Source organism: Felis catus, chromosome C2 (genome assembly GCF_018350175.1).
Source record: "Felis catus isolate Fca126 chromosome C2, F.catus_Fca126_mat1.0, whole genome shotgun sequence".
NCBI lineage: Eukaryota > Metazoa > Chordata > Mammalia > Carnivora > Felidae > Felis > Felis catus.
Window position 1 is genome coordinate 128,795,599 of NC_058376.1, and position 26,088 is coordinate 128,821,686.

The 26,088-nt window shown below is 44.6% G+C and overlaps 1 protein-coding gene across 1 annotated transcript in view; it reads right to left on the bottom strand.

Moving 5' to 3' along the window:
- INHCA (inhibitor of carbonic anhydrase) overlaps positions 1–26,088 on the bottom strand; it is a 57,231-nt gene that overhangs the window by 7,031 nt on the left and 24,112 nt on the right. Inside the window, exons 3-13 of the mRNA XM_006936404.5 lie at positions 21,583–21,691; positions 20,502–20,663; positions 19,140–19,296; positions 18,262–18,317; positions 14,787–14,965; positions 13,247–13,418; positions 12,201–12,343; positions 9,953–10,043; positions 8,736–8,777; positions 4,884–5,039; positions 1,848–1,989 (exon numbers count right to left, since the gene is read on the bottom strand). Coding sequence (XP_006936466.2) covers positions 1,848–1,989; positions 4,884–5,039; positions 8,736–8,777; positions 9,953–10,043; positions 12,201–12,343; positions 13,247–13,418; positions 14,787–14,965; positions 18,262–18,317; positions 19,140–19,296; positions 20,502–20,663; positions 21,583–21,691 — 1,409 coding nt within the window. The remainder of the gene's footprint in view (positions 1–1,847; positions 1,990–4,883; positions 5,040–8,735; positions 8,778–9,952; positions 10,044–12,200; positions 12,344–13,246; positions 13,419–14,786; positions 14,966–18,261; positions 18,318–19,139; positions 19,297–20,501; positions 20,664–21,582; positions 21,692–26,088) is intronic.

Below are 26,088 nucleotides of genomic sequence, written 5' to 3' on the forward strand. Positions count from 1 at the left end.
GGCAGTCTGGAGTTTCATCTGGAGTTCTGAAGAGAACAGGAACATAAGTTTGGGAATTGTCAGCATGTAGATGGATCGAGAGTAGATAAAACCACCAAGGGTGTGAGTATGAACAGAGAAGTCCAAAGACAGAGCCCTGGGGTGCACCAACATGTTGAGGATGGGGAAGTGAGGCGGAACCAACAAAGAGACAGGTGCAATAGCAGGAGAGGGAGGAGGGAATCCAAAGAGTGTGGTGTCCTGGAGCCAAGGAGGAAAATGCATCCATTGGGAGGAAGTGATGGGTGGTACCAATGATACCAGTCTGGTAGAGGAAGCAATGCAAGGACTGAAAACTGGTCCTTCATTTGGGGATGAGAACAAGTTGTGTTTCAAGACACAGCTCTGACAATTCCAGTCCTCTGTAATATTATATTAGTGCCAAGGAGACCATCAACCCTAATACCAATGCACTTTCTGATGTAAAAACAAAAACAAAAACTACGTTAGCCTAGGTTTCATGTTCAGTATATAGTGTTGTAGTGGATCTGTGAAAATATGTCATTTATGTATGGCTTATGAAAGAGAAAATTTTGGAGATGGCAGGACAAAGTCATCTGGCAGTGTGACAAATAAAGGGGCCTTTCCTAGAGGCTCACACATTCTCCACACAACCCTGATTCATACAACATGCCTACTGCCTCCAAGTGTCCCGTGCTGCTCAGCACACTTAGAATTAAATCTACCTCCCTGATCAGGTTGATAGGGCACAGAGACATATCCAATGCCGCAGCTCCAGCTCTGCACACCCCTGATCCCCTCTCACCCATGCGCCACCCCCCGTCCCCATCATGGCCTTTTCTGGCCTCAAACACGGCACAATTTGTCCTGCCCCATGCCTGTATCCTTGCTGTTCCTTCTTCCTTAATACTCTTCCTCCAGATTTTCTGAGGTCTGACTCCCTGTCAATATTAAAAACTTTTTTTTAATGTTTATTTATTTTTGAGGCAAGAGAGAGAATGTGAGCAGGGGAGGGGCAGAGAGAGAGGGAGACAGAATCTGAAACAGGCTCCAGGCCTTGAGCTGTCAGCACAGAGCCTGAGGCGGGGCTCGAATGCATGTACCATGAGATCATGACCTGAGCTGAAGTTGGACGCCCAACCCACTGAGCCACCCTGGTGCCCTTCCCTGTCAATATTTAATCCTCAATTCATACAGTCCCTTCCACTTGCTGTTATCAAAACTGTCCACTACCCAAGTCACTACCACACTACCCCCTTCTGTTCCTTTGTAGCTCCTACCTCAGTCAGGAAGTGATTGGCCCTTCATTTATATTTATTGTCCTACTCTCCTTATGAGAGGAGACAGGGAGCAGGACCTACATGTGTCTTGTTGCTGCTATAACCCCTCTACCTAGACCAGTGCCTGCCACATACTAGGTGCTCAATAACTGTTTCTTGAATGGATAGGGAGCCTAGGAATATCTATTTTTAAAATGTACTCATCAGCCAGATGTAAGAAGCACACGCCCAGTACCCCTCCTCTGATTTTAACCTGAGACTCTGAAAGATTCCATGACTTGTCCACAATCACACAGAAGAAAAGAACAAAAGTAGAAGCATGGCTGTGACCCTGTACCCCTCATTCTTGCCTCTCCTCAGGTGCCCTAAGTCTGGTGGGTCTGCAGAAAAGTGTTCCAGAAAGGAGCTGGACTTGAGTCCTTGGGGCCGGTGGGAATCTACAGTTTTGTTTTCTAATTCTGGCTCCTCTTAAATGCAGTGCTCAGATGCTGGGGCGATAGAAAAGATGAAAGGACAAGAAGTTCACTGGATTGGTGCCAAAGAGAAAGGTGCACAGACACTACTCACCTGAATGCCCCACTGGAGCCGTAGTATCCCTCATGGTTGTTGGGAGCACAAGTATGGGCTGGGTCATTGCCACCACTGCACAGAGCACAGAGACTGGAATCTGGATCAGACCCAGGGGCACAGCTTTGACTGAAGAATTCATCTGTGCAGGAAAACACAGGAGGTCAGCTCTGCCTGCCTATGTTAGAAAGAGAGCCCCAGATTTTATCCCCAGAATTGCCACATTCAGGTGTTTGGTACCATATTATTAGAAATAAGAACCTTAGGGAACTAAAAAATAAAGGTTGCAACTAGAGTAAAGGGGAACTGGCTGAAGTTGGGACAAGGGTCTGTGGAATAGAAGTGGCACAGGGCAGAGGTGTGGAAGGACAGACACAGTTGTAATCCTAAGAGACACAACAAAACTGAAAGTCCCAGCTGGTTGAAATTGTCCCCCATTTTTCCTGCCCTCTGCTTCCCTTGCCTTTCCTTACAAGGTATTCCATCTTGACTCCAGATCCAGGAAGGGGCCTGAGAGACCCAGCTGCCAAGCACTGTGCTGGGCCCCAGGGCACTGTGGTAAGGACGTCACATAGGCCCTGCGCTCCGGGAACCCAAGCTTGTGAGCAACAGTCATAATTCAAGTAGCCACACCAGTGAATTTATCCACCCACCCCCACCAACCCCCACTTGCTCTGGGAAAGAAGAATATGGTTCTACACCTGCAGATAAAGGAATCTAGTGCAGACCTGGGAGTCAGGGAGAGGCCTTAAGTAGAGAGATGAAGAATGAATAGGAACAGGTTTTCCAGACAGGGAAGCATCTGCAAAGGCCTAGGGCAGGAGTTGGGTGGGGAGCAAATGACACAGAAAGGTTAATAGAGGTCATTGAGCTGGACCACCCACTGCAAGAGTCAGTGGGGAGAAGGCAAGGTCCAGATCGCCTTTTATACCTTTGTGTAGATTTTGTTTTTTATCCTTAGAGAAATGAGGAGCTTCTGAAGGGCTGTAGCAATGGTAGACCAGGCATAGTGGGCAGGATATAGCAGGTCTGCACTTTGCAAAGATTGGTCTGGCAACAGGATGGATGGAATCCAGGCCAGATGTGGTGTGCAGGCAGCAGGTTACTGTTGTAGCCCAGGAGAGATGAAGGCAGCTTGGACTAGGGTAGCGCTAAGGTGAGGGAGATGGTGGTGAGGTGGGGGGGGGGGGGGGCGCGGAGAACTGACATCACTGGTGATGGATGGGTGCATGCAGGATGACAGCTTGGTTTCCAGCTGGCGCAAGTGGATGGACTATAGGGTCCTCCACCGAGCTAAGCAGCTTTGGAACAGGACCAGGCTCAGCAGAGATGATGCATTCTGTTTTGAGCTTAATGTGCTTTTGAGATATTCAACTAGATAATGTCAAATAGGCAGTTCTGGAGTTCAAGGAGAGATCTGTGCTAGGGATAACAATGTAATAGTTATCAACATATAGACATAATACTAATAATAGTGATAGCAGCAAACATTTATCTACTACTGGTTATGTGCCTAGTTTTGTATGTATAGTATTATTTGTTTAGATAGTAATCAAGGCTGTAGGTATGGATATGAGTGCCTGAGGATTGAGTTTAGAGTAGGAGAAAAAAAATTTTTTAAGCAACTGAAACATTTATTAACCAGAATGGGAAAGTGCATTTTGTAGGGGTAGGAGAAAAACCAAACCAGTGTGTTTTCACAAAAGTCCGGAGATAGTGTTTTAAGGTGATTTGAAGAAAGAGAAGTCACGGAGGAATGGAGTGGAGCATGACCTTTCAGCTGAGCAACATGGAGGTCATGGGTAGCCTTGATCAGAGTTCTTCCTTATGCAATGACACAGGGAAGCCAGAAGGCAGGGAGCAGAGGAGTAAGTGGGAGGTGATTGGCTCAGACCTTGCTGTTAAGAAGTCTGGCAGTAAAGAGGTGGAGAAACAAGTCAAAAGTGGGAGGAGACTGCTGAGAGAGGCTGGACTTTTAAAAATGGAAAACATTGGGTGAGTTCAATGTTGAAAGAAATTGTTGGCTATACCAGAGGAAGACATAGTAACCAAAAGAGTGAGGCTCTAGGGAAGGGTGTGGGGGAGGGGCCCCCACGCAAAACACAGGTGGAGGGAGGCTGAGTAGATATAGCCATCAGTAGGCCCACAGCTTCGGCAGTGGGATGGTGAGGGGAAATTTTTCTGATCATTTCAATTGTCTCTGCGGCCGAGATAAGTCATCTGCTGAGAAACTTGGTAGATGGGTGTGGGATGGAAATGTGTGGACAGTGAGGACATTAGGATAATTATTAGGAAGTGTGCGGGGGGGGGGGGTTGGCGTAGAGACACAGTGGGGGTGCTCATGAGTGCCAGGGGCCCACTGAGGCCAGCAGCTAGAGCATTTCCAGCGGAATGAACTGCTGGGCCCTGTGACTTCTCCAGCCATGTTTAGCTGCTAAGGTGCAGAGGGTGAAGAGAGCAGGGAATGGGCTTTGCATAGGAATGGGATTTGTGAGATGGCGAGAGAAAGCAGGGGACCAAGGGCCTTTTAGGTATTGACAAGAGTGTTGCTAAAATGACGAATATGAGAATCTAAGGGAGAATAAGGGTGAAAGTGAAAGATAAAGTGTCCAAGGACTTACTGGTATAGGGTTTTCAATTTTTAAAAAGCAGCCAATCTAGTTTATATGGGAAAACAATACAACACACACACACACACACACACACACACACACACACACACACACACACACACTACTCTTGCTCTGTAACCCCAGGCTTGTTCCCCGAGCTAGTGGTAATACATAAAGAAAGGGGTATTTCCCTGATATCTGCCCTTTGGGCCAAGCCTCTCCCCTCAGAAGTGAGGAGGTGAGGAGAAAGGGGAGCACCCATTCAAGCAGAGGTGAAGCTCACCTGTAATGTCTGCCCAGCCCTTGACCCCACTACCCACTTATATCATCCCTTGGCATTCCTTGCCATTGAACTGAATTTCTCTCCTACACAGGCACAGGCCCAAGGAAGGGGCTGCCATACCACCTCCCAGAACATACTTACCAAATTTACAGGACCCAGTTTTGTTGTATATTAAACCCATGGGAATGTTCCAGCCTGCAGAAGTACCAACTGCGGGGTGACAGGACTTCCTGCCTTGCAGAGAGTTCCAGGTGAGGTCAGCACTTGGTTTCTTAACCACTGCCACGACGTAATAACCTTGCAACACAGATACCAAGATGCAATTTCAATAGCTCCAGGACCCTCTGAAAATGTATTCTAGAGCTGCTACAGTTAGCGCCTCCTGCCACTCTCTCAGGGGAGGGGGAATAGCTTGAACCCCTCACCTTACTTTAGCAGAAGACCCTTCCAATAACTATCATTATTAAGTATGGGGCCAAACAGTCTGATGACTGCGCTCCAGACATGTCTACATGCATGCATCCAGAAATTTTTACACATGTATTTCATACTTTCAGTTTTATCCTGCTATACATTCTTTACTATAAGATGCTTTATCCTCCATCAATGATATATTGTAGGCACCTTTTCGATTCAGCAGAAATAGATACAACTATCTCATTCTGTTTATTGGTTAAATCTAAGTTATGTTCCACTATATGGAAATACCATATTTTGTAATCCTCCTACTGGTGAGCATTTATGTTGTGACCCACTTTGCCAGATTACATATCATCTGCATAAATTTTTATACATATAAGTGTGCACCTGTTGAAATATTTCTGTTGAACGTTAAGTCATAAAGAAAGAGCTTTAATGACTTCTTTTTTAAAGTTAAATCTCAGGGCTCCTGGGTGGCTCAGTCCATTAAGTGGCTGACTTCAGTTCAGGCCATGATCTCATGGTTTGTGAGTTTGAGCCCTGCATCAGGCTCTGCACTGCAGAGCCTTCTTGGGATTCTCTCTCTCCCTATCTCTCTCTGCCCCTCCTCCGCTTGTGTTCTGTCTCTCAAAATAAATAAACTTTAAAAAGAAATAAAGTTAAGTTTCTGATTTTCTAGATATGACAATATTGTTTTCTCTAATTGTGACAATTTAATCTTCTTCCAAATATTAAAAATTCTTTTCTCATTATATATATATATAATTATAATATATCTAATATAATCTATTAGATTATATATTCTAATATATATATTATATATATATTATATATACATAAATATATATATATTCCATTAATATAATCTATATATATATAATATAATATATCTAATATAATCTATTATATATATTCTATTATATATATTATATATAATATATTATATATTATATATATTATATATTATATATTATATACCTAATATAATCTAATATCTAATAATATATCTAATTATATATATACATATATATACATATGTATATGTATATACATATACATATACATATGTATATGTATATACATATATATACATATGTATATATGTATGTATATATATATGTATATACATATGTATATATATATATGTATATATATATGTAATTAGGAATATATATATATATAATTAGGAATATACATATATTCCTAATTATACTGCATTCACTTTCAAAGTAATGCCCAGTGTCTTTGGTGGGAGTAGGCCTTCTTGTCTTGTTCCTGAAAATAATGAGAACACCACTGATATTTCATATATTCCTATCCCAATACTATGTAACTGAACGTGCTTATTGAGTGAGGCCTAAACAGCAAACCTAAATTTATAAGAAGATTAGAATCATAAATCTTCAGAATTAGAAGCTGGTATGGTTCTCCACTGCCACTCCGAACCCCTCTCCCCACTACACTCCCTCTCTTGCTGTTGTGATTCAGGTCTCTAAATATTCAAGCCTAGAAAAATTGGAAGTCAACATGGCAGGTGAAAGATCTGCCTTGCCAGTTACTTCCTAAATGACCTCAGACAAGTCACTTCATATCTAGATCCCCAGTTTCTCCTCAGTAGAATGGTGACAATAATACTCATCCCAGGGGCTAATCTAGGGGGATCAAATGTGCTAATATGGGCACATTGTACATTAGACTAGGACGGGGAAGTTACACTGCTGGGTTTCCAGCTACGCTGCTTGTGGCACAAGCAGTACCAGAGCCCTTCTTTCACTGCAACAGATTCTCCCAAGGCCACAGCAAACCCTTGCTTACCAGAATGTGCTCTATTACACCATTCCAGCAGCCAAATACTGTTACAGTATCTTTCCTGAGGTATAGCTGTTTCTGCACAAATAGCATCAATTACTGTCATCTGGTGTGTGTGTGTGTGTGTGTGTGTGTGTGTGTGTGTGTGTGTGTGTGTGTGTGGCTTTGGGGTTGATATCTCCATCTCTACTCACATCTAACCTTCTCCATCCCAGTCAGCCACCCTGAACTGTCTTCTAAGCATCTTTGTCCACCTGCATTTGCCTATCACTGAAGTTCCTGGCAATGTCACCATTCTTCAAGCAGAGTTCCTTCTGACTTCACATATTCTCCAATTGATAGACTGCATGGCTGAGAAAAATGCCAGCCCTTAGGGCTGAGGGTGAAGACACAACTCACTGAAGACTGTTAGCCATGAAAGCAGAGGGGGAGAGGGGCAGCATACCCTAGGGCTTGGGTTCTGTTGCACATGAAGGGGAGCTGCTGCAGGGGAGCTGCTTTGCACCCCAGGCAGCTTGGTGGAGTGTGGGCACGGCGGGGCCTCTATGACTCCATTCTTAGCAGGGAACAGAGATGTTGCTGGTGCTGGGGTGCTCCAAGCCCAGGCAAGCATCTGTTTTCACCTCAGGATCCTCTGTCACTGTTGTTTTCAAAACCTAATGTGTATCAGAATCAGCTGGAGGTCTTGTTAAAACACACAACAGTGGGGCACCTGGGTGGTTCAGTCAGTTAAGCATCTGACTTCGGCTCAGGTCATGATCTCACAGCTTGTGAGTTCGAGCCCCGCATTGGGCTCTGCACTGACAGCTCGGAGCCTGGAGCCTGCTTCAGATTCTGTGTCTCCTTGTCTCTCTCTGCCCCTCCCCTGCTCACACTCTGTCTCTCTCTCTCTCTCAAAAAAATAAACGTTAAAAAAAAATTAAAAAAAACCACACAACAGTAGCCCCATCCTTGGAGTTTTTGACTCAGTGGATTTGGGGTGGAGCCCAAGAATTTGCATTCCTCATAAGTTCTCAGGTGATGCTGATGCAACTGGTCCAGGTGCTACACTAGATTAAGAAACACTGCTCCATTTTCCAAAAGTAGGTACTTCAGGGACAGATTCAGACCCTCTCTGCCCTTGTGGAGACACAGATGGGAGAACTTGTCACCTGGTCTACTCTAAAGATGAGGTCAGCTCCTCTGCTATTAAAATCAGCTGGCCAAAAGCTAAAGGGTTGAGCTCATCTTCCTCCTCCTCTTCATTAGAGCAGGTATGACTTTCCTCCTCTCGTGAGGCCTCCACTTGGCCCGGAAGTGCCTGGAACAGGCTCCTGCCTCCTGGCGCAGAGATGGGCAGGCAGCATGTGACAAGGAGCGGGGTGGTGTGTCGGGAAGGGCAAGGGGATTCCAGTCACACTACCTCTTCTCGAGCCCAGGTGCAGGCACTCCCTGGCTGTGCAGCCCTGAGCCTCACTTTCCCCATCTACACAACACGGGATAACGATGCCCACGTCCTAGAGGACTGCTGAGAAGGCTAAACGAGAATAGTGCAGGCAGGAGTCCTTTGTTGACTGTAACATACCCTACAAACGGGAATTATTGCTACAGCTTCGTGACGGATTTGCTCCTTAACAATAAGCTGTGGTACTGGCGGCTTCTCCTCATCATCCTTCTTATTTTCTTACAACTCTAATAACTTTGGTTTATTTTTAAGACTTTCCCCACCCTCTCCCCCAACAATGGCCTTTATCTTTGACCCCAGTGTTACTGATTCTGACTCACCTTCCATGGGTGTATTCACACACCTAGACTCATCCTTAGGCACTAAAAAGAAAAAAAAAAAAAAACAGGATAATGGCATGAAACTCTCCTGTTACTCAGTCCAAAGTCATGAGCTTCTCAATCTCAAGAGTGAAGGATAAAATTAAGCAGTGTGTCATTGGTTATCAACAAGCAAGTTTCTGTAGGCCTATTTTACCCCTCTCTGCCTGACCTTTGCTATTTGAACATTAGGTTCCACCTCAGAATCTCCCCAACACTCAGGGGGTTACAGAGAAAGAATATGAGATGCCCTTTCAAGAGGGGCAGAGGCCACTGAAGATCCCAACAAAGATCTTTCTGCATTTGCTATGTGATTGAAATCATCCTGACATCCTTCTTCCCTGCAGAACCCTGGACTATGGCGGGCAATCATCATATTCTCGTTATGTTGGAGGGGAAAAATCGAATCCATGGAGTCAGAAAACCCTAGATATGGTCTTCATTCTACCTTGGACACATCATTTAACTTCTCTAAGCCTTAGTTTTTATATCAGCAAAATGGAGCTACCATTATTTACTTAGCAGAGTTGTTCTGTATTGAAGAATAATGTATGGTTTCCTGCTCACCACCTAACCGATGAGGTACTTCATAAATTATATTGGTGAAATCCTCTTTTTCCCAGCTTTATTTTTTTATGTGAAAGGATCCCCACTAAAGAACATGACCCTGTAGCATCACCCCTTAATCTTCCAGCGCACCTGGGGTGAGTTGATTTTGGACTAGTAAACTTGGCACAAGTATTGAAGTTCATGTGGCTCAGCCCCTCCTTTCTTTATTGAAGAGAGTGGGGAGAGGTTGGTTTAGATCTTTTCAGTGAAGATTTATGACAATATGTGTTCTCCTCTGCCCTCAGCCATGGGGTAAGCTAACAGACCCGTTCTCCTGAACTAGTGGGTAACTCTAACTCAAGGGCAATTTGGCAAGCCCTGCAGCCAGCTCTGTACCATGCCCTCCAATATCACCTTTTAAGTAATAAAGATATCCTTTGATCTCATTCTGCCTTATTCCTGTATCCATATCTTCATTGGTTCTGGCTCTGGGGAAAGAGGATATTATCTGCTAGCCTCTTACATTCCAACAGTAGTTATTATCTCAACAGTGAACTAAATCGTTTCTTCATCTTTCATGTCAATGGCCTCGAGGAAATAAAACAGCGAGAGGCACCGCCTCCACTTACTGTAGTTCTCTGCCAGGACAGGCACTAGACCACACTGGCCCGCTATGTAGATGAAGCCTCCATCCAAAGTCATGGCATCAGCCTCTCCTTTCTGAAGAAATAAATCAGTAGCACAAAAGTGAGGCTGTTTCCTGTCTCACTGACCCTCAGAGGTTTTCTGTCTCATTAGCTTTATGTCACATGTACTTTTGATTAATCAAAACTTCTGCCATATAACCACAGGGTTTAGAAAGCTGGACATGTTGACCCAGGAGCAAGCACCCAACCCAGATCATACTCCCTGGCATCTCTGACCTCTCATTAGTCCCATGTTGAGTACTGGACATGTCCTTAACACATTTTATTTGTGACTGTTACTACTCAGCCATCTACATGGCCAGATTCAGAGACCATATTTACTAATGTTTCTATGAAACATATTTTCTTCTCTATGGTGGAGTTCAACTCTGTTCCCATAATCCCATTAGCACTTAATCAGAGCACTAACACAACAGAGACATTCGATAAACAATTAATTTCTCCAGTTAAATAATTCATTAATGGTTAGGTTATTGTTTAAATCAATGAAATTTTCCAACAGCAGAGCAAAAAATGTATAGATAAGGTCACTGTGATAAAAACACACAGATACATACACATGCTTCGCTTTTGATCTATTAACTGCCTTACTAGAAATTTATCTTAAAATAGTAGCAACTATAGAAACAAAAACTTACCAAGCCCTTACTATACGCCAGGTCCTTTTGAAACACCTTCCAGTGATTATCTCATGTATTCCTCACAAAATCCAACAAGGTGGGTACTATAATCCTCCCCTTTTATACATTAGTGAACTAGATCAGAGACAGCTTAAATAATTCCTCTAATAGACAGTCACTAAGACTAAAACATAGTTTCATTCCTTAGCTCATGACCACTATACCACACAGTCTCCAGGATCTGACTATTTTAAAGGACACGTACCTCAAAACTATTCTATATATTTTTTTCATCCATAAAATGGGCTCATGAGCTTATTGTGAGGATTAAATGAGTTAATACAAGATAAGAGCTCATAAACATACTTGGCTCATAGTAAGTAGCTTCACAAATATTAGCTATCATTACTATTAAAGATACACCCGGAAATACTGAGGTCATAGAACAAAAATATTCAATCCATATTATCTACAATATCAAAGGATTTGAGAATAAATCAAATGTAGGCATTTAGAAATTAGTTAAATAAATTGAGGCTGAAATACTTGGTGGAATATTATGCAGCCATTAAAAATATATTTTAAACAAATATTTCATTATCTAAGAAGGTACACCTTCTGTGCTGACTTTAAATAATAATAACAATAGATAACATTTATTGGCTGCTTACTATATGCTAGGCAATGTCCCGAGCACTCAAATTCATTTAATCTTTGTAACCGACAAATTTAGGAGACTGTATAAATTGCCAGATCTTAATGTATGGGTTATTCCCAGGAAGGCTTACCAAAATACAGATCTTCTTTCTTCAAGAAGACTGTGTGTCTCCTAGGTTTCTGTCAATTTTTTAGTATTTTATTTATAATTTTCTTTTTTTTTTAATGTTTATGTATTTTTGAGAGAGTGCCAGTGGGGGAGGGGGCAAAGTGAGGGGACAGAAGCAGGCTCTGCGCTGACAGGCTGACAGCAGCAAGCCCGATGTGGGGCTCAAACTCACTAACCATGAGATCATGATCTGAGCAGAAGTCAAAAGCTCAAATGACTGAGCCATCCAGGTGCCCCATAAATTTATTTTTTCTAATCACAAGAATATTGTCTGCTCTTAGAGAAAGGAAAGTTAATAACAACACAACTTCATAACTCAGAAATTATGTGGTCATGATCTCTGAGTTATGATGTTGTGAATGATTTTATTTATCTTTCATTTCTCTTGTAGCATGTAATATTTTTGGCACCAGAAAAAAGTTAAACTTAATGACTCAAGGACTGAGAAGGCTGATTTGCTTTCATAATCCACACCCTGGGATGCCACCCCACTTCCCAAAGCTCCCAGGACTCCAGAGCTAAGTACCTAAGGAGTCTGGGTCTTGGGCCAGCCTGAGCTGGAGGGGTGCATTGGGTGGAGTTGCATGGGGCTGAGGAGGGGGTGGGGCAGCATACAACAGGTACATCTTAGCCTCATGGCTGACAGGAAGACATATGGGAAAAGGGCAGAGAGGCCATGTATCTGGGTGTCCAAGCCCAGCTGTGGAGGTAGGGCCCTCCTTACCACTATGGCAGCGATGCAGTTCTCAATGGTCTCCTCTGTGGTACACTGTAAAGCGCCACCACTTACAGCACTCCACTCATCGCACTTGACCCTCTCATGGTGGCCCACTGCACACCACAGCACCCTCTGGGAGTCTTCCACACCTAGGACAGGTGGAGAAAAGCCCAGCATGCAAAATAAGTCCTCACATACGTCTGGGAGGTTAGTGCCACTGACTGCAGAATGGCTGCCCAATGGTGTCCTCACTGACAGCAGCAGAGTGGGCATGAGACATCCCTGCTCACTCCCTGCCTATCACCCTCTGGGAGAAATGGGGAACTCAGTACTCAGAAGGAACAATGAAGGCAGAGCAGTCCCTCTCCCTATTGACCTCACCTCCTCAAGTACACCCTTCTGAGGGGAGGCCTTTCTGAGTACCAGCCCAGGTCAGGACCTTCTGGGGTTTTCTCTGACAGGACTGGGTTCTCCCATCCAGCAGCATTCCCTAGTTGGTAGTCATGTGTTATCTTTGGGGTGGGCCTAATTGTTCTCCCCTCACCCAATATCTGCTCACCACAGTATACCCACATCTAACACAGTGGCTTTTGTAGGTGCTCAATAACTATTGGTTGACTAAATGAAGAAAAAAATAAGGAAGGAAAGAAAGAAAAAATGAGCCATAGGGATCCAGAGGAAGTCAAGAGCTGAATTAACACCCTCTGACATCCTAGTTTCATTCCTAATAGTGGCAGAGGCCATGTTCCCACATCAGCTTGGGATGTGCTATTTCTCCTGGGCACTGGGAAGGTGACCTTGGTTAATACACAGGACTGAGAACCATCATTACTTCAAACTGACTGTAACCTGAAGGTCTTCAAAACCCTTTTGTGATCTCATAATTCGGGCCTTTGGTGCAGCTCAGCAGAAAATCCCCTCACTAACCCCTGGGAGTTGGTAGCTCCCTTAGGCTCCACGGGCCAGTGAAGGTTGGGTAGGGTGAGGCTTGCAGGCACTGGGAAAGCTTCTCTGGCTTTCCTGCTCTGCTGCCCTCCCAGGACCTTACACACCTATCCTTAGACGCTGAATGGCAGCAAAATATTTGTATCCCAGGTATAGCTTGGCATCCATCTTAGGAGGGACTCTTAAAAACCCATCGGTAGCATCTGTAAACAGCAAGTCCTTCCCATGAGGAGAGGCAAAGAGCTGGAATTCTGTTGGCTTGTCTTTTCCAAAATGTTCCTGTTCAAAGGATAAAACAAACAGAGAAGGAGGGAGGCTGGCATAGCAAGGCAAAGGGAAAACAAACCCAAAACCAAATAAGGGAAACTGAAAGTGAAAAAACATGAGCACCTGAGAGTAAAGACAAAGCGCCTGGCCCACCAACGTCCCTGTGGTTCCTGGGCTTCTCATGTCTCTCTCCAGGGAATACTTTACCCAAATCCCAGCTGGTCTGCCATGTGCGGCTTCAGGGAAACCGCCAGGGGCTGTCCCCCTGAGATTCGCACCAAGAGGTACGGGTTGCTGTATGCCAGGCAGCTGCTCCTCCCCAGTGTCATGTTCCCATGTGACAGGCAGTGAAGGCTGCCTTATTCCTGGCCATTAGTGGCTCTAGTGGCTCTAGTGGTCTTCATCCTGGAGCGGCTAGTGGTCCAGCACCTGCCACTGAGCCTGGACCTCAGGAGTCCTGGGCTCCTCTCCTACCTCAGGCCTACCACTGAAGGACCAGCTGGAAACTTTCCGGCCTCCATACAATGGAAGGGCCCTTTGCCTACAACTCCCACTAGCTGGCCCAAAGCCATTCCTGACTATTGTACCTACCCCAAGGTCTTTCCAATGTCTGTCCACTTTTTGCTTTTGCAGTGGCTCTACATGAAATGTGACCTCTGGCAACCTCCCGTACTTCCTAGGGGTACACACAGCTTACTTCCCAGGGCTCAAGAATCTTCCCAGATATACCCTACAAATTAGTTCCTCTGACCTCTACAAAGTACACAATCCAGGCCCCCAAGGTTGTACCATTTCATCTGGTGATAGTTTGTATGTATATTCATCATGTCTCCCACACTCATCTGGGAGCAACTCAAGGGCAAGTCATTGTGCCCTTCATCTCTGAATCCCCAGTGCTGAGCAGGGAGCACCAAGAGAGAGGGGTCAGGGGATGAATAAGGGCTGGATGGGAGAGGCTGCCACCAACACCAGGCAGAGAGAACGCTCATGGCGAGAGAACCTGCCACTGAGGGAAGTCAGGAGGGCAGGATCGCATGCCAGTAAGATAATAGGAGAATACTCCATAGAGGAGGGGCACCTGCCCTGCATCGTGAGGACCCTTTAGAACTGAAAAGAAAAAAATGGAGCAATGAGGCACTTCTATAGAGTCTTTGGACCATGAGGTCAATGATATAAGGTGAGGGTTTTATGGCCTCTGCTGTCTATAACATATACAGACTGAGTGGCTTTTCAGTGAAGCAGATGATGTGTGACATGGTTCCTGTCCTACACCCAGAAGAACTTCCAGAGTAGCTAGAAGGGAATGTAGGAAAATGCCCCAAATCCAAGCAGGGACACCCCCTCCCCCAAACAGGAAGGGAGGATGGTGGGTGGGAATACCTGGGCCTGGTTGAGAAGCTCCCAGATCAAGTCCTCCTTGCCCCCCACCTTTCGAGCCACGACAGCATGAGAAGGGAAATGGGCCAGGTGACAGTCCTTGTATTCATCCACTGACTTCCGGGAGTTGTCCAGGCAGAGCAGCTCATACTGGTCCCTGTCAGCTTTGTTTGGCAGGTTCTCTGGGGGAAGAAAGCCCAGATGAGCCAACTGTAGACAGAGCTATGAGCTGTGGTCCCTGCTGCTCCCTGAATCACACTGTTTGACCTTATTGTAATAACTTTCTAGGCCCAAGATGGAGCTAGTCCTGCCGAGGTACCACATAAGTAAACCAAAATTTAGATCAGCTTTTGTGTCCCTGTAAATGCTCTGCTTGACCAGAAACAAAGTCTATTCAAATCAGCAAGTCCCCGAACACCAAGCCAACCCTGGGCCTTCTAACCTAGACAAAGTTGACTATATGGCCCCAGTCAATAGTCTATTTGTCTCTTCCTCGTCCTTTATTCATTTATAGAAGCTCCCTGACTTCCACCCCATTTTTCAGCTCTCTAAAAGGTGTTAAAATGTGTTTGTATCACCTAATTTGTCTTTAATAGTTTTTTAACAACCTAAAGAGGACTGAAAGAAAATTTTTTCCAAATACATTTTATACATATGAGGAACCTGAGGCCTCAGGAGGTGAAATGACTGGTTCTCACTGCAGATAGACCCGGGGCTGGGAAGCCTGTTTGGCCCAGGACCCCTCTGACTACCCCACACGTCTGTAACTCTGCCGATATGAATGATGACAGCAAATGTTTTCTGAGCACTCACAGCACACCAAAGACTGTGCTGAAGGCTTTCATTTAATCCTCATAGCAACTGGGGAGGCCAGTGATATGATGATGCCATTCTAGAGATGAGGAAACGTAGGCTCGGAGAGTCAAGATAACTTGTCAGCTAGTCTGAGGCTGATGCATCACCATGCGAGGACAATCCAGGTCCCCCACTAAAATGGCAGTCCTCCCCTGGAGGCAGAGCCTGCTGGGGAAAGGTGGTGACAGAGTTGAAGGAGGCATAGGGTCCCAGTCAGGGTACTCTACAGGTACAAAGAGGGCCAGAAAACCTTGTGAGGGAAACAGACTGTTTGGTTCCCCTTATCTTGGTATTTGAAAGTGTTCTGGGTTGAATTGTGTCCCCTGAAATTCCTATATTGAAGTCCTAAGTGCCTGTTACCTGAGAACGTGGATTTACTTGGAAATAGAGTCATTGCAGCTGTCATTAGCTAAGATGAGGTCACACTACAGTAGTGTGAGCCCCTACTCCAGCATGACTGGTATGCTGATAAAAATGATACACACGCAGGGAGAATGCCATGTGAAGAGAAGGACTTAGGTTGGGCCGGTGTGACCACAAGCCAAGGGACACCAAAGATTGCGGCAAACCACCAGAAAGCTAGGGGAGAGGCAAAGAACAGATTCCCCCTCAGAACCTCCAGAAGGAACCCACCCTACTCACACCTTGATCTTGGACTTCTAGCCTCTCAAACTGTGAGACAATAAACTTCTATTGCTTAAGCCACCCAGTTTGTGGTATTTTGTCACGGCAGCCCTAGAAAACTCATAGAGGTCTTTGGGGTTCATAAACTCTCACACTGAAAGGGAAGGAGTACAATTAGAGTTCTTGTATAAGGTTACAAGTTTAATTAGGTATGTCGAAGAGAAAATACATTTTAAATCTTTATATTAAAAGAAAAAATTTTAATGATTTAGTAATATCAGAATTCAATTAAAAAAAAATCAATATGGTCTAATAGCTCCAGAAAGAAAGAACTTTACCTCAAGGTCCCAGTGGTAGCAGCAGCTCCCCAACACTCACTTGTACCCCAAAAGCCTGATGGATAGTCTCTTATAAACTTCTACTTAAAAGGCAATGAGTGGGGGTTCCTGGGTGGCTCAGTTGGTTAAGCATCCGACTTTGGCTCAGGTCATGATCTCACAGTTCATGATTTCAAGCCCTGCATTGGGCTCGCTGCTGTCAGAACAGAGCCTGCTTTGGATCCTCTGTCCTCTCTCTCTCTGCCCCTCCCCTGCTGACTCTCTCTCTGTCTCTCTTTCTCTTTCTCTCTCAAAGTAAATAAATTAACTTTTTTTTTGAAGGCAATGAGTGATCTATATTAGCAGTCAAATGACTTTCAGTAAAAGTAAATGAGGACAAGCTGGGACAACCTGTTGTTTTCAGAAAGTGAAGATGTTTTCAAATGCTTCAGGGTGAGTGTTAGAAGACTCTGCCCACTGGCATTGTAACTGTGACCACTTGAGCAACCAGAGGAAATAACAATGACAATTATCTGGAACAACTTGATTCTGGGAAATGAAACCCATGAATGACCCCACTAATCAAATTTACTGATTATTAATAAGACATGCGTCAGTTGCCAAAATGCTAACAAACCAGGTCAGTGTGTAGTAATGAGGGGACTGTGAATTGTGAATAGCTGAACAAAGCAACAAAGGACCTTGAACTCCTCTTTCATGCTAGAGAAAGACACTGTGTTGTAAGGAGCTCTGTGAAAAGTGATGACTTAAAGTTTCCTTTGAGGTAGCAGACATTTATCTTAAAAATGAACCTAGCATACTGAATGTTCATTTGGTTTAAACATCTTGAACAATACAAGTGTATTCTGCATGTGATAGAAATTTGATTGGTTACAAAACAAAACCCAGATTCTGTAACTTCAATTTGCCTGAAATATTATTTTGGTTTTTTTGTTTCTTTCTGGTAAGTGGCCCAAAACTCTTTTTTTTTTTTAATTTTTTAATCTTTTTTTTTTTGAGAGAGAATGAGAAAGTGGGGGAGCAACAGAGAGTGGAGACACAAGATCCAAAGCAGACTCCAGGCTCTGAGCTGTCAGCACAGAGGTCAATGTGGGGCTCAAACTCACAATCAGTGAGTTCATGACTTGAGTCGAAGTCGGCCGCTCAACCGACTGAGCCACCCAGGCGACCCGGCCCAAAACTCTTAAAAGTGTTTATTTTTTTCAATGTAGAAACACAAAAGAAATATATTTTTGTCCACAGTAATAATGCTTTTGCAACACCTCTAGTTGTAGATGTGCTAATAAGTTCTGAAATCATTATAATAATTTGTGTGTTTGTTTAAGGTGTTTGAAGCATTTAGGAGCCATTTATACTGAAGAACTCAGGAGAATGTGATTACATTTGAAATGGATATTGCAGTGGCTAAGAGAATTGAATTATTACAACTTGTTTTATTAATTGTTAAATACTGTTTCAATTCGTTTAGTAGATTTGCAAACTGAACAAATTGAACACTAAACCAAGTACAAATAACAGAAATGATTTTTATACAGAAACTCTCCTGTATCATTAACAGTCTTGTCATCACCCATCTCTAGATGTTAGGAAACTTTCAGGTAAGAACCAGTTCCCCTGGCCAGGGTATGGCTCACATGATTCTCCCTCCATCCAGCACTTACCAAACACTGTCATATGCCTCACGAAGGCCACATCCCCCACACCATCCTGCAGACACCTGAGGAATGGGACAGCGATAGTCAGGCCACTGTCCATGACTTGGGCTCACCCCTGCCCTGGCAACCCCTCTGAGGCTTTGCCCTGACCACCTGCTCACGCGGCTTTGCCCACAGTTTCCCAGACTTCAGTGTGTCCTCACAGAGGCAATGGCCCTGTCTGAGGGGCTTTTGAACCTCCACAGCCAACCCGGGTCTAAAGGAGGCAGGAGCTCTGTAAGCCACAACCCAGGTGATTCTAGGGAGGGATGGTGTGAAGGAAGGACCCGCACTTTCCCCTTCAAAGGCAGCCTAAAGTGATTGATTTTTTTTTTTTTTAATAAAGCCCGATACATGAAGGATAAAAACTCAGGATAGCCTTGGATTCCCAGCCAGTTTTGGTCTGGTTTTGACCAGTAGCCATTTCTCTTACAGACATGGAAAGGTGCCTGCAGAGGGCTGAGAGGGAGGTGGGGAGAGGCGAGCACATGTCCCTGACACAAGGAGATGCTCTGCCAGAAATAAGCAAGCTGGGAGGTCTTGGCCTTTGGCCCAGCTGGAAGCCCAAGCCTGTGTGTGTGGATCCCAGAGACCTAGAGATAGGTCTGTTCCCCAAGCCCTCCCTGGTCCAGGAGGGAGCACACAGGCTCCCTGGGGGGCAAAGAGGGGCTCCCACACAGAAGGCTGCTCCTCAGGATGGTTAGGAGTGAGGGTGGGCCATGGGAGGCACTCAGGACCCTGGGTTTCACACTGACACTCTAGGTGGTCTGAGCAGGCCCTGTCTATTCCCTGTGCCTTAGTTTCCCCATCATCAGGGTGAGGAGAAGCAAGGGGGCCCCACTCACTTGAAGGCACCTGAGTAGCCGAAGTACGGTTCCTGGAAGGAGCAGGCACACTTGTCTGTCCCTTTCCCCACACACAGTTGACACAGTCTGGGGAACGCTGTCCTGTTCGCACAGGGGACACAGCTGCCGGAGAAGAACTCGGCCATTTCTGCTGTGGCTGCTCAACACAGACATATAGACCTCAGGGCATGAACTGGCTGGGGGCCTCTGGGTTGTGTATGTGTGTGAGTGAGTGGCCCTCTGTGAGATCCCATGAGGCTGTACATACTTCCCAAGACTGTCCTAAGGAAGCAGATGTCCAGAGGTGGCCAACAGTGCCCATAGCCAAAGAAGTGGATGGCCCAGGGTCCCCATGTGTTCAGACATCACACCAATGTGTGGGCCTGGGGTCCCTAGCATGTCCACTGCAGAGAGCCACCTACCTACACTGAACCACGGGACCGCTCACCTTGTTAACTCACCACCATGGAGGCTCTAGGTGTGGCAGACAGAACTCTAAACACTGCAGGAGCTCCAATTGCCCTTTCTTACTTTGGGACATGGTCCCACCCACCCCTCTCCCCTTTGGATCTAGGAGCTATGGTAGTTGATGGTAGTTCCAGGAATCCATAGGAGAGGGTTGGGATAATTTGCCTGGTGGGTGGTAGGGGGTAGGCCAACAGTCATAACTTTTCAGACAGATGTCCAGCAGTGTCAGACATGGAGGCAAAAGAGACCCCAAGAAAGGGCAAACACGGCCAGAGCTATGGCCCAGGCTTTGGCACTCCATCTGACCCCAAAAGCCCCTTGTTTCTATCACAGCCAAAACATGGATGCTGCAGAGTTGGCAGGGATCAAAAGCACAGAAAGATTTGCCCATCGTCTTTCAAAGGCTAACGAGCACCCTAGACTCGCTTGGCTCATCATAACTGAACAAAAAGGACATAAAAAATTCTTGGCTCCAGTCTGCTCCTCGCTTCTTGCCCCCATCCCAAACCCTCACCCCAGGCACTGAGGCCTGACTGCCGGTGGTGTGACTATAATCCCTAGTGAGCCTTCCTGGGAAGCTGGAAGGGAGTTCCCCTTTCTCATGAGCCCCAGGGATGGCCCTTATCAAGGCAAACTGCTGGGGTTACAATGAATGTGGGGCTTTCAGAAGCTCAGAGACCAAGGGACCTTTGCCGAGAGAAGACTCAGCTGCCAGCTCCCGAGGGTCGCTGGTGCAGCAAACCCAGCTAGTCACATTTAAATCAGGCTGTCCTCTCCTCACCTTGTAGTTCATGAAACTCAGTGCCTGATAGTGATTATATGGCCCCAACACAATCTATGTGGGTGACTGGGGTAGGAGTCCTGCCTGAGGGCACCCAGCCCTAGCAAGCCTACCTTTTTCAATGGAGTCAGAAGGAAGAAGTACCCCAATGGGTATGTTCCACCCAGCAGACCATCCTAGGCCCGTGTGGCAAGACTTCTTGCCTCGGAGCTGGTTCAGCTGGAAGTCGCTGTCCTTCTTCACCACAGCTACAGCATAATGGTAGGTTTGTGGATCTGCAAAGGAACAGAGTGAAAAGGAAGACCAAAGGAAGACACCACATTATTGCTAACTAATCTTCCAGAGTGTGTGCAATGGGCAATTCAGGAAATCCTAGGACCTGCACCATCTCCTGGTGAACAGGTGAAAAAAGAAAAAAATTGGCCTTTGATTAACAGGAGTGGGGTGGGGGGAGTCCATTTTCAGGGCAATGAACACTAGTTCCTTTTAGCCAGCCCCTTGTAGCCAATGGAGACGTGGGGTTGAGGCCACCGGCTACTACAGGGCCTGCAGGGCATTCTTAGGGAGACCTTCAGCTCCTAGTCATTGTGATGTTACTGTTTTTCCCCAAAGGCTTTTCTCCTTTCTCTGTTTCTTTGCCTGCAGCCCAGACACAATGGTAAAGGTGTGAGAGGCAGGATGCAGGGGTGACCCCAGGATTTTGACAGAGCCCTGAAAGTTGGACACAGATTGAGGTGGGCTGTGCTCATGTACCCACTGATGACAGTTATGGACAAGTATGGGAGGAGGCAAAGCCTTATTCTTCAACTCCCCCCAAATCTCTCCTCACATCATTCATAGATCCATGTTCTGTAGCAACTGCAGGGGAATTAGCACAGCGAAGAGGCTGTCCAGATCTGTATGTCTCCAGAGAAGGGCCTCTCAATGGTGCAACCCCACTGGGTAAGTGATGGACTCTGGACAGCACTGCCCCCTCTTATCCAGCAGTACCAAGGGCATTTCGATCAGGATGCATACAGTTCACAATTTCCCAGGGAGAGTCAACATTCTAGCCCTTGTAGGTCAGCATAGATGACAGACTCCTTCAATCCAAAGAGCTCCAGAAACTCTGTTCCCTACAGGCTGACAGAGACCCTGCCTCCCCCTATGGCTGCAGTGTCAGACCAGAGACCTGGGACCCCAGGGAGAACGCACCATCTTTTGACCCAAAGAATTCTGCCACGATGGGCTTCAGGTTAAAAGGGAGCAGGCCTGCCTCAAACACCAAACCTCCTTCGACAGTCACAGCATCTGCTTCATTTGCCTGAAAGAGAAGAGACCAGACCATGAATGGAGCCCCTAACCTACACCTCTGCCAGGGACACTTGACCCATAGATATCTGCATGGGTCAGACCTCATTTCCTCCTTATTGTCCACTCAAATGTCACCTTCTCAGAAGGCTCTCTCCAACCACATCTTAATACAACCACTCCATGCACAAATGCTGAGCTCCCCCTTTGCTTTTTCCTTCAGTCAACCACCTGACAACCATTCATTGTAAATTCCTTCCCCTTTGGAATGCAAGCTCCACCAAGGTGGGGATACTTTTTTTGTTTGGTTGGCTTTTTCCTGCTGTATCTCAGAACCTAGAGAAGCACCTCCTATAGGTAAGTGTTCAATAAATGTTTGTTGGAGAAGTTAGTGAGTGAATTGTCAAATATTTCCATCCATAAGAAGTTATGGCTTGCACTCACAGATCTGGATTCTCTCTTCAAGTATCTGTCAGCCTAGGATTCCTTCCTTCTTGTGAGAAGCAGCAACCTCACAGCCTCTTCTCAGAAGTGAGGTAGATCATTTCTCAACCCATCATGGAAACCTTTTTTTTTTTTTTAAAGAGAGAGAATGAGCAGGGGAGGGGCAGAGAGAGAGAGAGAGAGAGAGAGAGAGAGAGAATCTTAAGCAGGCTCCACACTCAGCACAGAGCCCGACACGGGGCTCAATCTCACAACCATGAGATCATGACCTGAGCTGAAAACAAGAGTTGGACACTTAACCAACTGAGCCACCCAGCTGCCCTTAGAAATAATTTTTTAAATTCATTTATCAATTCACATTTGAAGTAACTTGGCTTTTTCTGAATTTAGTGTTGTGTTTCTATATACTTGCCTCCTTTTTCCTCCTCCCATTTTTCTTACACATGAATTTTATTTATGTATTTATATATATAGTATATAATTAATACTCTGTTGCATGTATCAGAACTCAATTTAAATTAACTTAGGTAAAAGAGGCATTTAGTATAAAGGTAAAAGGACAAGAAGGCCACTGGGCCTAGTGAATACCATCAAGGTCAGAAGCAATTACATACATGGGTTTCAGTTCATACCCATGGGCTCCAGCTCATTACTGGTGATTCCAGATTGTTCTTGCTCTTCCCCCACTTTACCTACATCTTCCCTTCCTGGCTACCTCCTCCTCAAGCTCCAACGGCTTATGAAAAGTCAGTAGTCTTAATAGAGACTGTATAACCTGCTTCGGCAACTGCATAAGGTCAAATTCTTGTAACAAATCAATCCCCCCCATAGATGAATTAGAAAAAAAAATAAATAAAAGTTTGTATTCATGTTTTTGACCCTTACTGAATATTTCCCAATTGTCTTCCAGAAATGACACAGAATTTATAATTCATAATACCAATAACAATGCATATTAATGTCACAGAAACCTACCAGCAAGAAATTCCATCATTTAAGAAATGTTATTTGGGGCGCCTGGGTGGCGCAGTCGGTTAAGCGTCCGACTTCAGCCTGGTCATGATCTCGCGGTCCGTGAGTTCGAGCCCCGCGTCAGGCTCTGGGCTGATGGCTCGGAGCCTGGAGCCTGTTTCTGATTCTGTGTCTCCCTCTCTCTCTGCCCCTCCCCCGTTCATGCTCTGTCTCTCTCTGTCCCAAAAATAAATAAACGTTGAAAAAAAAAATTAAAAAAAAAAAAGAAATGTTATTACATTTCTAGGTATAAACTGTTACTTTAAGGATGGCTTTATTCAGGGGCCCCTGGGTGGCTCAGTCCGTTAAGAGTCTGACTTCGGCCCAGGTCATGATCTCAGGTTTGTGGGTTGGAGCCCTGCATCAGGCTCTGTGCTGACAGCTCAGGGCCTAGAGCCTGCTTTGGATTCTGTTTCTCCCTCTTCTGTCTACCCTTCCCTGCTCACACTCTGTTTCTCTCTATTTCTCTCAAAAATAAACATTAAAAAAAATTTTTTTAAACAATGGCTTTATTTGCATTTGATCATTAAAAAGTATGAACATTTTTTCCTTTATTGTTTATATCTTTTATTAGTTGTAATTTCTTTTCTGCAAGTGGTTTGTCTATAGCTTGTTATCCTTAAGCATTTTTTACAAATTTAAATGATATCTTAATCTAGTTTTTACATTATGCTGTTTTGTCATAGTTGATGTGAATATATTTTTGTATGCTTAAGGTCTTAAAATCTTTTTTTGTCAAAGATTTAAAACTTTTACATTTCCAAGCTTATCTACCTCTGTGATTTATCTTGTTATGTCTATGTATATTTGTCAAATTGCATCAAACTGAGAGTTCGTTTGGTAAATGGATTAAACACTTCACTTAATTTTGTTGCTGAAGAGTTACCCAGGGGACACCTGGGTGGCTCAGTCAGTTGAGTGTCCGACTCTTGGTTTCAGCTCATGTCACGACCTCACGGTTGGTGAGTTTGAGCCCCGCATCCAGCTCTATACTGACAGTGCGGAGCCTACTTGGGATTCTCTGTCCCTTCCCCCCCACCTCTCTCAAAACTAAATAAACAAACATTAAAAAAAAAAAAGAGGTACCCAGTTGTCTCGCTAAAGAATCTTTTCTTAGTCATTTACTTAGAAAGTTTGCCTTATCACACATATCAGTGTAAATCTATACCTTATCATACATATCTGTGTAAATCTACATGTGTCTTACCTAAATTTATTAAGCCTATGGCCCTAGTGCCCTAATGTTGGATATTGATCATAGCTGACATCTGCATCATATCATGTAGACAACTAGATAGATGAATATATATATATAGCAAGCTGTGAATATGTATGAATTTTGTTTGCTTTCAGCCCTCCTAACATCTGCACCAGGACCCTGGTCTTTGTAATACTGCTATTTAAATATTTTATAGTTTCAGGTAGGCCTCCACCACTCCCTTGCTAATTTTCTTTTTTAAAATACTATTTATAGGGGTGCCTGGGTGGTTTAGTCAGTTGAGCATCCAACTTTGGCTCAGGTCATGATCTCACAGTTCGTGGGTTCGAGCCCCGCGTTGGGCCCTGTGCTGACAGCTCAGAGCCTGGAGCCTGCTTTGGATTCTGTGTCTCCCTCTCTCTCTGCCCCTCCCCCACTCGCACTCTGTCTCTCTCTCTCAAAAATGAATAAACGTTAAAAAAATTTTTTTAATAAATAAAATACTATTTATATTCTTATCCATGTGCTTTTTCTTAAGATTTTGTAATTATTTGATACTCCTAAAAGGACTATACTTCGATGAAAATTATATTAAACTTATTAACTTTGAGAAAATATGCAAGTATTTGATATTTAATCTTCCCATCTAGGAATATGTCATATGTGTTTATTAATAAACATTGTTCCTTTATCCTAGACCTTTGTATTATATTTGTTTTTTTTAATATGAAATTTATTGTCAAATTGGTTTCCATACAACACCCAGTGCTCATCCCAGAAGGTGCCCTCCTCAATACCCACCCTCCCCTCCCTCCCACCCCCCATCAACCCTCAGTTTATTCTGTTTTTAAGAGTTGCTTATGCTTTGGCTCTCTCCCTCTCTAACCTCTTTTTTTTTTCCCCTCCCCCATAGACTTCTGTTGAGTTTCTCAGGATCCACATAGAGTGAAAGCATATGGTATCTGTCTTTCTCTGTATGAATTATTTCACTTAACATAACACTCTCCAGTTCCGTCCACGTTGCTACAAAGGGCCATATTTCATTCGTTCTCATTGCCACGTAGTATTCCATTGTGTATATAAACCACAATTTCTTTATCCATTCGTCAGTTGATGGGACATTTAGGTTCTTTCCATAATTTGGCTATTATTGAGAGTGCTGCTATAAACACTGGGGTACAAGTGCCCCTATGCATCAGCACTCCTGTACCCCTTGGGTAAATTCCTAGTAGTGCTACTGCTGGGTCATAGGGTAGGTCTATTTTTAATTTTTTGAGGAATCTCCACAGTTTTCCAGAGCGGCTGCACCAGTTTGCATTCCCACCAACAGTGCAAGAGGGTTCCCGTTTCTCCACATCCTCTCCAGCATCTATAGTCTCCTGATTTGTTCATTTTAGCCACTCTGACTGGCATGAGGTGATATCTGAGTGTGGTTTTGATTTGTATTTCCCTGATGAGGAGCGACGTTGAGCATTTTTTCATGTGCCTGTTGGCCATCAGGATGTCTTCTTTAGAGAAGTGTCTATTCATGTTTTCTGCCCATTTCTTCACTGGATTATTTGTTTTTCAGGTGTGGAGTTTGGTGAGCTCTTTACAGATTTTGGATACTAGCCCTTTGTCCAATATGTCATTTGCAAATATCTTTTTCTATTCCGTTGGTTGCCTTTTAGTTTTGTTGATTATTTCCTTTGCTGTGCAGAAGCTTTTTATCTTCATGAGGTCCCAATAGTTCATTTTTGCTTTTAACTCCCTTGCCC